General features: G+C 41.3%; 1 protein-coding gene across 1 annotated transcript in view; it reads right to left on the bottom strand.

The window, feature by feature from the left end:
* Positions 1-408: 408 nt before the first annotated feature.
* PPP4R1 (protein phosphatase 4 regulatory subunit 1) overlaps positions 409-15,462 on the bottom strand; it is a 60,739-nt gene continuing 45,685 nt past the window's right edge. The window contains exons 11-17 of the mRNA XM_023740063.1: positions 13,809-13,994; positions 12,423-12,584; positions 9,201-9,301; positions 5,064-5,184; positions 4,835-4,969; positions 3,806-3,947; positions 409-1,606 (exon numbers count right to left, since the gene is read on the bottom strand). Coding sequence (XP_023595831.1) covers positions 1,443-1,606; positions 3,806-3,947; positions 4,835-4,969; positions 5,064-5,184; positions 9,201-9,301; positions 12,423-12,584; positions 13,809-13,994 — 1,011 coding nt within the window. The 3' untranslated portion in view covers positions 409-1,442. The remainder of the gene's footprint in view (positions 1,607-3,805; positions 3,948-4,834; positions 4,970-5,063; positions 5,185-9,200; positions 9,302-12,422; positions 12,585-13,808; positions 13,995-15,462) is intronic.

The following is a 15,462-nucleotide window of genomic DNA, read 5'->3' on the forward strand; positions in this document are numbered from 1 at the left end:
CCAGAGACACAGCCAGCTGAGTAAGTAAAACCAAAAATTACAGACTCGGATGTGCCAAGGATTTTTCAGCCTGGCTTATAATAGCAACTAACATTTATGCACAGTGCTTTACAGAAGAGCCTTCACGTATTATTTCACTGCAGAACGAGCTGGTGAGCGGTAGGGCATGTTAGGCTAATTCGCATTTCACAGATGAAGGGAGCAAGGCTCAGAGGATGCCTTCTGGTGCCTCAGGAGCTTCAGCACAAACCCAGAACCCACGAGCCCACTCTCAGCCTCCAGACGACAGCCTGGTCAGGGCCCGACAAGGACTTGGCCCATGCTCCACCCAGTGGCCCCACAGCAGAGGCTGGGGGTGCAGCGCCCCGTGGCACCTCTGCTGTGTGCCAAGAGCCAACACCTGCCCACGTGAAACAGACTTTAAAAAAACCACTAAACTACTTAAAGGACAAATATTTTAATTTCGTTTCCCCATTTTATACTAAATCATTAATACAGGTCACAAATTACATTTTTCCGCAGACATCTAGAAAACAATCAGAAGTGTATATATCTCTCCATATAGATCTTATCAATAAATTTTATTTGGACAAGAGAACTTGTGCCACAAGTTTCCAACAGCGTGATTACAGACTGCAGCACTCCCAGGAGTGGGCACAGGTATGTACAGTCAGTGAGGAAAAGGCTGCACCGCAGGGCCGGTCATGATCAAGTTAAAAACACCCGACATACAGTATACGAGCTCAGAAATTTCCTTCAGGTCATGACCAGCATGAAATAAAAATCAAGACATAGATAGTTCTGTAAATGTGTACAGCAATATGCTGCATTTAAGAGTTAAAATCAGACTCTACTTTAGTGTTAGCATCAAGCCCTTAGGAGAAATCCACAAAAATCTCCTTTTCCCGTTTACACACATCAGAAACGATTCACACACAGGGCTGGGCTGGGCAGTGGGCCACAGAACCCCAACAGGGCCTTGCCTGGGTATTTAGAGCGAATACTGCGGGGTGCTCTCACATCCCAGCTCCCCTCTGCCTGCCAGTGGTGAGAACTCCACCTATGGGTCGTTAGACAGAGCCAGGAGGAAGCAAAGCAGACCTCTGGGGATCTCGTCCCTTCCACAATGAAGATGCTCTGCCAATTCAAGTTTCATTCAGTTAGGAAGACAGAAGGATTTAAGGCTTCGGTGACAATTACAATCCTCTGAGAAATTATTCTCCCTAAAGTCAAGATGAGATGATAGTGTTTGCTGTACTTTCTCTTGACTTTTAAAATCCCTGGTCTCAGGAGTAGGCGACTTTCACCTGCACTTAAGTCTGGCAAGAGAGGAAGGTCTTTCCTCCTTCACAGAAGGCTGTCCCAGATGACAGACGTGAGTGAGAAGCACTTGCAGAAGCTCGGCCGCCAGGAAGCAGGAGAGACGCCAAGAGCCGAGCTGTCTAGTAAGTGGAAGAAGCTGTGCTCATGGCGTCTTCAGCGAGTCTCGTGCCGGCAGGGTGGATGCTCGCAAAGTACTTCACATCACTGTCACGGTCCATCTGAAGGGCCACAATTGTCTGTTCTACAGCTTCCTGGTGACAGCTGGCAGAATTTAAGAAATATTCTGCAAATGAGAGGTGCAGATTACAAATAAAATCAGTCTAATATTTAACTGTTTCCTCAAGTACAAGTATAAAAATTTCTTAGTCATTATGAAACACTATTTTTCTGCAGGTATAAACACAAGTTATGTTGAACGATAATAGTATTCCAAATTGACTTCTGTTAAATTAAAAAAAAAAACCCCAAAATATAAGAGTTTTAAGATTTTGATTACTTTTATGGCAGACTAAATCCCATGATTTTCAAAGGCAGCTAAGCAGTATTAAACTAATAAATATATCAAAGCATTATACTGTTTAGGTATTGATTAGTTCAGTAAAAGAAAAAATACTTCCAAACACCGCCCTCCCGCCCCCCAAATACCAAACCAAACCGAAGTCTTCTCTGGCCATTTCATTCTAATTGCTATTTGCTGGGCCATTAATTACTTTTGTGTGTGGCCTTTCTAGTCATGGCCTTATGACTCCCAGCCAGGTGACTGGGTGGGGCTGTGTAAATAAGGTAATTGTGGCCCACTGTCATGGATTGAATTGTGTCCCCCAAAAAATGTGTGTAGCAACTTGGCTAGGTCATGATTCCTAGTATTGTATGATTGTGTTATCTGATGTGATGTCCTTATGTGTTGTAAACTCTACCACTAAGATGAGATTATATGTGATCTCATGTGTTGTAAATTCTATCACTTTGCAAGGTTACACTGATGAGGTTGACAAGATCAGTGTCTTAATGCAATCTCTTTTGAGATATAAAAGAGAGAAGCGAGCAGAGACACATGGGAACCTCATACCACCAAGAAAGCAGTGCTGGGAACCTCATACCACCAAGAAAGCAGTGCTGGGAGCAGAGCGCGTCCTTTGGACCTGAGGTTCCTGCGCAGACAAGCTCCCAGACTAAAGGAAGATTGATGACATGGACTTTCCTCCATAGCTGATGGAGAAAGCGTTCCCCTGGAGCTGATGCCCTGAATTTGGACTTGTAGCCTACTGGACTGTGAGAGAATAAATTTCTCTTTGTAAAGCCATCCCCTTGTGGTACTTCTGTTGGAGCAGCACTAGATGACTAAGACACCTTCCAAGGGGATTGGTCAGTTTTGCCTTAAAGAGAGCCAATTCCAGAGCTGAGGGGAGAAGCCGCCCACCACCACCAAGGAAGGAGAGACCAGCAGGAGAGACCCAGCAGGACAGACCTGGCAGCAAGAGATGGTGTGGTGGGCTTCCTGGCCCATGGAGAGAGAAAGCTGAGCGCCTTTGGGCAGAGACTGAGGGCCAGGGAGAGGCGTGCCTGCGAGCACAGCTGGGAAGAGTCTGTCCTGATGGAAGAACTATATCTTGAGTGCTCCTGAGCCTGAATTCTGTTACTTCCCTTATAATAAACTCCCAATCGTGAGCATGGTCTTTAAGTTCTGTGTGGCCACTGCAATGACTTATCAGACACAGCAGAGAAGTAGACAGTGCTGTGTGAGGGACGGCTGGTGTCAGAATTAGTAAAGATGGTGGAGAGAGGAGGTTTGTCTGGCCTCCCCGCCTCGTTGGAATCAGCCTTGCACTGTTGATCTTGATTCTCCTTCCCCCTTGTGGGTTGGAGGAGGTCAGACACTGCCCCCAGGTCGTTTTTACACTATTCAATAAAATTTACATGAATTCCAAAGGAGGAAGAAGAAACAACAATCATTTACCTTTCTTCCTGAAGTCTACTACTGATATCTGTAAGGCATTTTGTGGGGGATTACAATAAATAAAACCACCTGAGTCGTGAGGCGCTCATAACGCAGCAAAGGAAACACTGGAGCATTTGTCTTCTGCTCGATGAACAGCAGGGGGAGGAAAAACCCACACACCTTCCAGCCCTCAGAGCAAGGACCTGGACCAGGTGGGCCTCTTCCAAAGGCCATGGTTTTGCACAGTTATAATACTCAATTTTTCAAATGACTAAGTGTGGAATTATACAAATGATACATGGTAAAAAAGGTTTTTTTTCAACCAGAACAGAAAAGTGATAAAAGTCCCTTCCCTACCCTTTAATCTTCTTTGTCCTATGTCCAACAACTTTGTCCTCTCTCTTAACAACTTAAAATATATCCCTTGACTAGCTTATTTTCTATCAACATGCACTGCTTCTGCTTCGATATCTATCTAGTCCATGCAGTCTGTGAATCTCCCCTCTCCTCCACGCACACTTTTTCTAAGAGTCACCTACATACCTTTTTCTAATAGACTTTGTCGCAGGGTTTTTGCAAGCAAGACTCTGACGTTTGGAACCCTGTCGTTTGCTAAGGTGAGCAAATGTGGCATAAGATGCAAAGCAAACTGGTCCATGGGAAGACAATCATCTTCAATGACAGTCTGGTGAAAAGAAAAAACCGCTTTAGATTTCTTTGTAAATGCAGTCTACCAAGCTGTACGATACTAGCTAACAAAATGTTTTAGTGACTACTTAAGTGCTACAAGTCGACAGTTCCTGCTGTTTAAACCAATACAGTAGTCCCCCCTTAACCGCAGTTTGACTTTCTGCGGGTTCACCTGGAAACGTTAAATGAGTAGCATGATGAGATCTCGCGCCATCCTGCTCTGTCCGCCTGGGGACTACATTCACGTAACTTTTATTACAGTGTATTGTTATAATTGTTCCGTTTGATTATTAGTTATTGTGTTAAGCTCTTACTGTGCCTAATTTAGAAATTAAGCTTTATCGTAGGTATGTATGTATAGCACAAAAACATAGGCTATATAGGGTTTGGTACTATCTGTGGTTTCAGGCATCCACGGGGGTCTTTGGAACATATCCCCCATGGATGTGGGGTGGGGGGGTGGACTACTCTATTTCAGGTACTTGGGAACTCAAAACAAAAATTACATAATTAACTTCCCACACACACATTTTTGAAACTGCTCCATGAAGGCCTGGAGTGTTCACAATCATACCTTCACTGTCACACCTGCAGTATGGGCCACAGGCACTGAGCGCCCTCTAGTGGATGGTTATGGTAGGCTGCCAGCTTTATAAAGCACTCAGCTGACTGAGAGGGAGAAAGGGGCAGGGAACTCAAGAGGAAGAACCAGACAGACACCCGACACTGAGGGAACAGGTGATCCTATAAATGGGCAGATGCCAAAGTTCTGCTCCTTTAGGATAAGAAACAGGGTGTCAGAGACAAGCAGGAAGTGAAAGGAAAAGCACAGTTCTAGGAAAAAGACTGGTCACAAAAGGGTGAGCCCAGTTCCTCGCTCACCTGGCAGACAAACACAAAGGCTTGCCGTCCGGACCACTTGGGACATCGACCGAAATTTTCTACCAGCTCAGTTATGAGGTCGACTCCAAACGTGGGGGGTGTCGTCATGTACAGTTTCTTCACCATCTCACTAACCTAGGAGCGTTAAAATGGAGAATTGAGAAACACCTTCCAATCTATGATACCATAAAAGTTTGCTAATCTAAAACTTTAAAGGTTTAATACATACCAACTTGTAGGAAATCCAACGAACAGAAGAAACTTTATCTGCACAGAGATTCAGAGCGATGGGACGTAAGTAGTCATACACATCTCTGGGGCTGTACAATTCTAGAAGTAAAATCAGCTGTCTACAAAACAAATTATAAAAAAATACGATCTAAATTTTAAAATACCCACGTCTCTCATGCACAGAATTAATGTAAGTCTCTGTTAATCTGGCAATGCCACTTAAACGCTATGAAAGTTCAGAGAGTACCTCTTCCCCTTAGAACATGAGGGAAACGGGGTGACTCCTGCGCCCACAGCGACGGTGGCAGAGCAGGCACTGTCTGGTGTGTGTGACTGGACATTATGCTCTTCTTCCAGAGTAACTGTTTAGACTGTGAAGGAAAACTAGAAACCAACTCCTTTCCATTTTACATATCAATTATCTAAATAAGAAAGTTCCCGCAGATTTAGGTGCCCTGGTGTGTATTTGCCAAGACTCTAAACACATTCTAAGGGAAGGACACATTTGCTAGGGATTCCTCTAGCAACTGTTCCTACTATGTCAAAAGGAAATTGAAAAATTTAACTACATCCACTAGGCTAATTTTCAGTAGATGCATTAATGCCCTTAAAGAAATACCTCGGACATGAAAGAGATTTTTTGCTGTTCAGATTTTATGTATATGAGTATTTATATTTCTGATGAGCAGGAAGTGAATCAGACACAAATATCAGTAATGTAGGAATAGATAAATACCCCTATATAGGGCATATATACGTAAACATAAAGCCTTAGAGAGAGACACCCAGTATTTACTGACACAAAAGTTGAAAACAAAAATCCCAAACAGGACTTCAGCTTCTTCTTGGGATGTACAAAGCGGCAAAAAATGGTACTCTAACCCTAATAATGGAAAAAGCTGGATAAAGTACAAAGTACACACAAAGAACGTAATTTCCAAAGTGCAACAAGCCCCTCTCCGAGGAGAGATGGGCCACATGACTGACTCGCCTGCTGAGAGCATGGGCCCAAGAGGCGCTGACCACCACGCAAGACGACAAGAAGAAACGAGCCAAGGGGACTCGTGTGTCAGGATGGAGCAGCCGGGGGCTCCAGACATAAGGGGAGTTCACACTCACTTTCCCACTGACCTCCACTCGGTGCTCACAAGAAAGACTGAGGTCAGGACAGACACTAGAGAGTGACCCCTTGGCAGGCACGCAGTGGCAGATGTCAGGGGACAGGCATCAACACTGTGCGCTTCCCTGGGCCCTTCTCTCACACAAAACAAAAGCCTTAGAACACTGGTGGAGGAAGCAAAGCTGCCATCCCATGGGCATGAGCAGACATACTGCAGTCGGGGGAAGAGCAGACAAAAAACATTGTTCATTCCAGGATGCGTGGGGCAGGAAACCCTCCTGAGCTAAGGTTCTATCTTTACAATCAAGCAAAGGTCTCCTACTGTGAGGAGAGGGGCAGGAACTCTGAGAAAGTCCAGATGCACAGAGACCCCCACGACTGAGGCTGAACCCGAATAACAGACAATCACCCCTTCCCCAAGCGGAGCCTACCACTAGTCTACAGCTGGGGGAAGACCCACCTCTGTGACACAGAAGTGCAGGGACTGCTGAAAGCTGAGAATGGAATACTGACCCTGGGAAAAGCTCACCAGCACCCCAAGCTCCCACCCTCGGCAAAGGCGGGGCAGTTACCACTAGAACAATTAGAGCCCGTGGGGCACTGAAAGCAACTACAGCAGCAACAAACTCAAACCCAGCTTGACTTCTGGCTGGACTGACTCAACCCTCCACATTAATGGCAGAAGAAGAGGTGTGCCCATTTCCAGGCATCAATACTATTTAACTCAGTCTCTACTATTCTACACATCATGTCCAGCATTTTATCAAAATTAGGACACACACACACACACACACACGCACGCACGCGATGCGCGCGCATGCGCGCGCGCACACACACCCGTCATCAAGAGACAAAGCAACCAAATGAACTAGATTCAGAGATAACCCAGATGTTGGACTTATCAGATTAGGGCTTAAAAAAAAAAGATTCATTGTTAAAAAATATTTTTCTGTAAAAGGAGGATAACATGAGTGAACAGAATTTCAGAAGACTAAATTTCAGCAGAAACTATAAGAATAAGTCAAACGAAAACCATAGAAATAAAAACATGGTATCAGTACTCCTTCCATAGGCTCATCAGGAGACCTGGACACAGCAGAAGAAAGAAGTAGTAAACCTGAAAATACCCCAAACCAAACCAAACTCATTGCCGTTGAGTCGATTTTGACTCATAGCGACCCTGCAGGGCAGAGTAGAACTTCCCCATCGGTTTCCAAAGCTGTCATCTTTCCTTCTGTTGTACACAGGGTCGCTACGAGTTGGAACTGACTCAATGGCAACTAACAACAACCATCTTTACGGGAGCAGACTGCCACATCTCTCTCCTGTGGAGTGGCTGGTGGGTCTGAACTGCCGACCTTTCTGTTAGCAGCCAAGCGCTTAACCACTGTACCACCAGGGCCCCTAACCTGAAAATAAGTCAACAGAAATTACCCAAAATGAGAATACAAAAACAAAAGAGCTTACAAAAAAACTCTAGCATAGCATGTAAGAGCTGTGGAACAATATCAAATGATCTAACCTACACATAACTGGAGTCCCAAAAGGAGAAGAGAGAAAGAATCAGGTGGTAGTAATATCTGAAAAGAAAATGATTAGCCCAGGATTTTCCAAAAACAACGAAAGGCAACAAACCATGATCCAAAAGGCTCAAAGATTAATGCCAGAAAGACAATAATAATAATAAACACAAACAAAACTATCTAGACATAGATACAGTCACACTGCTGAAAACCGAAGAAAAAGAAAAAAATCTTGAAGTCAGCCAGAGGAAGACATATTACGTATAAGGGATCAATGATAATGAATCACCGCGGATGTCTTGTCAAAAGTTAGGCAAGCTGTGCAGCTCAATGGAATGACATCTTATGTTTTAAACAACTGTCAACCCCAAATTAGATAACCAGCAAAAATACCTTTTAAAAATGAAGGTGGGGTCTAGTATCCAGAATATATAAAGAACTCATACAACTCAACAACAAAAAGACAACCCAACTTTAAAATGTGCAAAGAACTTAAACAGACATCTGTCCAAAGAAGATATATAAATGGCCAATAGGCGCATGAAAAGATGCTCAACATCATTAAATCATCAGGGAAACGCAAATCAAACCACCAATAAGATACACCTTCATACTTGCTAGGATGGCTATAATTTAAAAAAAAGAAAAAGAAAATAACAAGTTTTGGTGAGGATGTAGAGAAACTGGAACCCTCATACATTGCCAGTGGGAACATAAAATGGTGTAGCCACTGTGGAAAAGAGTTTGGCCGCTCAATAAATTACACAAAAATTACCACATGACCCAGCAATTCCACCCCAAAAGAACTGAGAACAGGTACTTGTATTCCCGTTTATAGCAGCATTATTCACAATCACCAAAGGGCAGAAAACCACCCAAGTGTCCATCACCAGATGAATGCATAAACAAAATGGGGTACACCCACACAAAGGAATATTGTTCAGCCATAAAAAGGAAGGAAGTACTGACACATGCTACAACTTGGCTGAACCCTGAAAGCATTATGCAAAATCAAAGTTGCCAGACACAAAAGGCCCCATAGTGTATAATTTCATTTACATGAAATACCCAGAACAGGCAAATTAACAGACACAGAAAACAGACTGGTGGTTTCCAGGGACTAGGGAGAAGGAGGAAATGGTGAGTGACTGCTTAATGGGAATAGGTCTTCCTTTTGGGGTGATGAAAATGTTCTGGAACTAGATGGTTGTCATGGTTGTACAACACTGTGAATGCACTGAATACAACTAACAGTAAATTTTGTATGTATATTTTACCACAATAAAAGAAAAATGAAGGCAAAATAAAGACGTCCCCCCCCAAAAAAAAAGCTGTCACTGCCAGCAGGTTAGTTTTACAAGAAAAGTTAAAGGAATACAATATCAAACAGAAACTTGCATGCACACAAAGGAATGAAGAAATCTGAAAAGGGTAAAAATGAAGTAAATACAAACCTCTCCAAAACATAATCTAACACACTGTTAGAACTTACTCAGCCAGTTCAGCTCGAAAGCGCCAGTTCCTACTATTATCTGTCACCAAAAACTCCTGAAGTTGATAAAGATATTCTCTTCTTTTGTCAATATGAAGAAGCTGAAGTAATAAAATTGAAAATATTTAGTAAAACAAGGTATAGACATTTTTTTTTTTAACTAGGCTACTTATGAATGGACTATACCATGTTTTTATGCAAATAATGCATGCCTTCTATGTTTGTTTGCCAACCTTCCCTGTGCGAGATATTTTTGTAAGTGTGCTATGATAATGCTTGCTTTTTTTTTTTTTTTTGCAGCAACATGTAAAAAAAAAAAAAATTGGCATAGCAGTGCTTATGAAAATACCTCATGTGGGAAGGGTGCAACTGGCAAAGAAATATAGAAGGTGAGCATTATTTGCATAAATAATATGGTTTATTTTGACTGAAGAAGAAATGAAGTACCTGGATTCAATCACTTTAAAAATTGGTATTAAATTCATTTTCCCTGAATAACTCCTATTTACCCTCAAGAATCTTTATTTTCTTTTAAAATCTTTGTCTTTTGAGCCTGTTGGTGACCTTCACTGAACTCTACAGTAGCTTGGGCATAACTTTATTATAGTGCTCATCCACTTTATTCTTAGGACATTTTTGTTACTATGAACTCTTTTTTAAAACACGATCCTCAAGGGTGACAATCTTTAATCTCTCGGCTAAACTGTTACTTAAAGGTGATCTTCAAGGAGTAGTTTCAATTCAAGGTTTGAAGAGTAACTCAAGGCCACAGTCTTAGGGGTTATTCTGGCCTCAGTAGGTCCAGTAAGTCTGGATTCCATAAGTATTTGAAGTTCTGGCCCATATTTTTCTCCCTTTTTATCAGGACTCATCTGTTGTATCCCTTATCAGAATGTTCAGTAGTGGTAGCTGGGCACCATCTAGTTCTGGTATCAAGGTGGAGAAGGCAGTGGTTCATATAGACAATTAGTCCTGTAATCCAATTCCTTCTCTGATTCTTGGGTTTCCTTCTTTCTTTTTTTCCAGATGAATGAAGTTTATCTTAGATGGCTGCTCGCAAGCTTTAAAGACTCCAGACACTACTCAGCATACTAGTTCTTAAAGTTTGTGTTCCACCTCCCAGTATGATGAGTAGCATCTGGGGTCTTAAAAGCTTGGAAGCGGCCATCTAAGATAAAACTATTGGTCTCTACTTGCCTGGAACAAAAGAAAAAGAAAGTAGTCTGCAAGACTAATAATATTTTACACGAACCATGGCCTCATCTACCCTGAGACCAGAAGAACTAGACGGTGCCAAGCTACCACTACCAACTGTTCTGATCAGGGCCACAATAGACAGATCCTGACAGAATGGGATAAAAATTGGGAACAGAACTCAAATTCTTAGAAAGTCCAGACTTACTGGACCAGTTGAGACTAGAGAACACCCAGAGACTATCACCCTGAGATACTCTTTAAAACTTAAACTGAAATTATCCGTAGAGGTCATCCCTTTTAGCTAAACAAAAGACTGGCTCATAAAATAAAGAATATTACCTGTGAGTAATGGTAAAAATTTACGCTAAAGCAAAGATGACAAGGGGGCAGGGAAACTAGAGTACTGGAAATGGTATAACCAGAACGGAACGAATGGGAATGACGACACATTGTGAAAAACGTAACCAGTATCACTGAATAACTTGTGTAGAACCTAATTTGCTGTGTAAACTTTCACCTTAAACACAATGTTATTGAAAAAAAAAATTTTTATTATGCCAATTCACTCGACTGTCCCATGAGCCTATGGCCCTAAGCCAGACCATGAACCTTTGAAGACAGATTACGATCTTACTCATATATGCAGGCTCAGTGAATGACACTCTGACTGGCACACGTAGGTACTCAATAAATGTTTACTGAGCGAAAGAAATAAAAAAATTTATTCCACATATGTAAAAGTAGGTTTATAATCAATATGGACGAAAATCTAAATTTTGATATCAACAGAAGCAAAGGAACCTGATTACACATCAAATGGATAACACAATCACACAGGGGAAAAGAGTCTGTTTTTTACTTAGTACTTTGACCATACAGCTTCACCAGATATGTTCTAAGGAAAGAAAGTGCTAAAGAAAACCTTCAACACTGGCTGATTTGATGTACTGGTGGTGTAATTCTGAAACTATTTCATGTATATCATAGAATTGAACAAATGAGTAAATGTATTACTATACTGTAATATATTACAATATATATATGTTGTTGGAAACAGGGTTTCTACTGTAAGGGAGAAGAAAAAGAAATGTGAACTGAACAAAGGAAAGGAAATAGTATTCCATTGTAGGTGAAGATATTGATATCAACTCAATAATTTAAAACATAAAAACCTCCTAGCTCCTGTCCAATGAAAACGCCTAAAAACAAAACTAACCCTGGAAGCAATGAGCACACTTAGTGCCCACCATTTTGGTTTCTAAATACCATTCTCCACTCAGAGAAATGCTGATTTCAGGTCTGAGGCAGGGAAAGGTGAGCCTGAAAACCATTTCTATATGATCTGTATAACCATATAATAATAATAATAATAATAATAACAATAATAATAATATATAATAATATGGTCATATCAGTGTTTTTTAGTAGAATTTACTTTTTAGTAGGATTATAACTACTTTTGTAACTCATACCTTAGAACTATGAGAGAGCCAATTTCAAGGCTAATAGCTAAGAAACAATAGTATGATGAAACAGTATGCAAAAAATCAGGGCTGTTCACTTTGGAGACCAGTGATACCATACAAAAGGAATGAGGATGAGGTAAATTTTCAGACTCCTAAAACACCAGGTAAAGCCTCCAAGCTTAATGTTCGTGAAAATTTTTTTACATATATTTTATTAAAGAGTTCGAAAAATAAAAAGGTATGTTTGTAACCATGATCTAATATAATCTAAAAATGAAATTAGCGTAACTATTTTTAAGTTAAAACTTAAAATGACACCAGCAAAACTGATCAAAATGGGACTATTTCTTCTTTTCAGTTACCATCAACTCATGGCTATATTTTCTTACATTAAAAAAAAAACGTTGCTGTCAAATTGATTCCGACTCACAGCAACCCTACAGGACAGAAGAGAACCACCCCACAGGGTCTCCAAGGTTGTAGTCTTTCTCAACTTCACAAGTGGTACTATCTTGGTGATAGCAGGAAAAAAAAAAATTTTTTTTTTTTTTTAAATTACCTTCAGAAAATCATGCAAATGTTTCAGGACACCTATCCTGACTTCATCGAGGTCTTTTAAAAATCCATTAAAAATTGGAACCAGATCTGCAGCCGTCAGCTGATCTCCAAGAATAACTGCAAGCTCATGGATGGAGAATGCTAAAGTTCTTCGAACTTTCCACTGGAGACACAAAGATCACAAATACAAAATACAAAAAATCTGAATACAAAGTGCATTTAACCTCTGGACTACATATGAAGGTTAGTTTACATCTGAGTGCTAATAATCACATGCATCAGTAATCTGAATACAATGTGCATTTAACCTGTGGACTACATATGAAGGTCAGTTTACATCTGAGTGCTAATAATCACACTGCATCAGTAATCTGAATACACAGTGCATTTAACCTCTGGACTACATATGAAGGTTAGTTTACATCTGAATGCTAATAATCTCAGAAATTAAATCAAAATAGAAGAGTAGTAGTATCAGACATTAAATTCTGAATGTCTACTATGTATCAAAAACTATGACAGAACAAATTTAATGCCCTACCCCGTGTGTATTATGTCCCCTTTCATTTATGAGGGAAAAACACGCTTGGAAATTACTAATAATACAGCTTTTGTAGTTCTCTGAACAATTACATCCTCGATTACAGACGCTCCACACACACCAAAGGCCAGCTGGAGCCACCTTCACTGTGCAGATTACTGTACAGCCCACCTTCCATTCAGCAACAACAGACTTGTTTTTAAGGAACTGCGGTTTAAGAAATACAGGAATTGGAAAATCTTTTTGCTTACGGGCCTGGAAAAGAATTCCTAAACAGAGATGTCTTTGGTATATAAGTACCTTTAAGTTAAAAACATCTTTTCCTCCATGTTGCCTGAATTTTAAAATTTTTGCATTGTTACTTAGCCTAAAACTTTACTCACTCAGAGAATTCAGAGCAGAAGTTTTATTTCCCCCAAATACCAGAACCCAATAGTGAAATATTTTATGTCAAAGTTCAATACATAAAACAGACGAGAATACAGATTTTCTGATGGAGAGGAGGGGCAGCGGAGGCATAAAGTCCCACTCAGAGCCTCTTAGTCACCCCAGTGGCCCTGAGGTCTTCCACGAGGACCCCTTAGAGCTATGTGGAACACTAATATATAGGGATAAGGCACTCTATAATACTTTATAAAAATAAAGTCAAACTGTGGAGATCTGACTAAAAAAATGGGGGGAAAAAAAAAAAAGGTCACTGATTAATTTTAAGCTCTTCCTTACATAATTTTCTTTAACACCAAGTCCATGCTAGAGCATGAACTGAAATTCCAGTAAGCTTCGGAAGGCAAAAACGCTGTGCCTTCCATATGTATGTACCGCTAATTCTCTAACTGCTCTACTCACCTGCATGTCTGAAGCCAGGGTCTCGTAAGTCTCTCTCAGGCAGTGCCAATTCTGCCGGCCCAGGGTGAGGGCCACCCCGGGAAGGCTGTATGCGCAGTGCTTAGTGATCTCAGTGTCCACCGTCTGCGCACGAGAGGGATCGGTCATGGATAAATACTGATCTAGCAGAGCCTGAGGCACAACATCCTGACGGAGAAAGAGATGACAGCGATATACTGTTAGCAGTTTAGACAGAAACTAGGTAAGATTATTTGAAATCGTATGATTTTAACACACAATCTCAAATATTAGAGAAACATCAATCTCAAATTTTCAGTTATCTAGTAACTGAGAAAAAAAAAACCTGCTAAGGAAAATACATAAATACATAAAAGCAGCTCTAAGCGAACAACAATGAATAAGATCTTAGAGCAGAAAAAAGCTTAAAGGGCAATTAGAATTAATTACTAAAGATAAAAAATATATTAAAACGAGACCAGCACCTTTCCACGTTCAATGGCAAAATTACAAAGATGTAGCCTCGTCAATGCAGTAAAACAGGCAGGCTCATGTTAAAAAAAACAAAAAGCCTGTCTTCTTTAGATGGAATTTAACAATTCTCTATAAAAATGTCTACATCTAGCCATGTGAGTAAAATGTGAGAAAAAGAAGAACGTATATACAGTCTTGCTTATGTACGTCTAACATAGCGTTGGAAGGATATACAGAGGAAAACTGGCTGCTTCTGGGGAAGCAAAACGGATGGCTGCAGTACCACAGATGGCTCTAGTGTGGCCTGTCTCCTCGTGGTCCTGTAACTCCCACCCAAGTGACTGGGCAGGACTGTGTGACAGGGCTAACTGTGGCCCACCAAAGGGATCGGTCAGTTTTGCCATCCCGCTGGGTCTGAAATGAGCCACCCGAGGGGCAGGAAAGACAGGATCCCCCCACCACCAACTAACAACAGCCCAGAGCCAGGATGTCCTTTCGGACCCGGGATCCCTGTCCTGAGAAGCTCCTGGAACCAGAAGGCAGAGAGCAAGCTGTAACCTTGAAGACGCTGAGAAGCAGTGGCAGGAGAGACTTGGCGGCAGAGATTGGCAAGAGACCCACAGGAGAGACATGCAGGAGATGGCGCAGTGGGCTTCTGGGCCCAAGGACAGAGAAAGTTCTGAGTGCCTTTCAACAGACACTGAGGCCAGGGAGAGGCTGTCCTGAGGGAAGAACTGTATCCTGAGCAGTCCTGAGCCTCAAACGTAACCTGTTATTTCCCTAATAAGCCCCCCAACTGTGAGTATCGTCTGTGACTTCTGTGTGGTCATTGCAATGAATTACTGAACCCGGCAGAGAAGCAGAGAGTGCCGTGGGAGGAACAGCTGGTAAAGACAGTGGAGAGAGGGGTCAGAAACTCCCCCCATGCCGTTTTTACAATGGCTGAGGAGAAAAATGAGGAGAAAACTTCACTAAATGCCCTTTTGTACTTTTTGAATTCTGAACTACGTAACCATATTGCCTGTTTTTAAAAAATAAAAATGGAAATAAATAAAAGAATGAGATAGATCTTTATGTACTGACTTGCAAATATATCTACAATGTAAGTGGGGAAAAACATGTTTCAGAACGTTATTAATATTGATTCCATTTAAAACAAATGGGACAAATAAACAAAAATAAA

This window comes from Trichechus manatus, unplaced genomic scaffold (assembly GCF_000243295.1).
Source record: "Trichechus manatus latirostris isolate Lorelei unplaced genomic scaffold, TriManLat1.0 scaffold00146, whole genome shotgun sequence".
Lineage (NCBI taxonomy): Eukaryota > Metazoa > Chordata > Mammalia > Sirenia > Trichechidae > Trichechus > Trichechus manatus.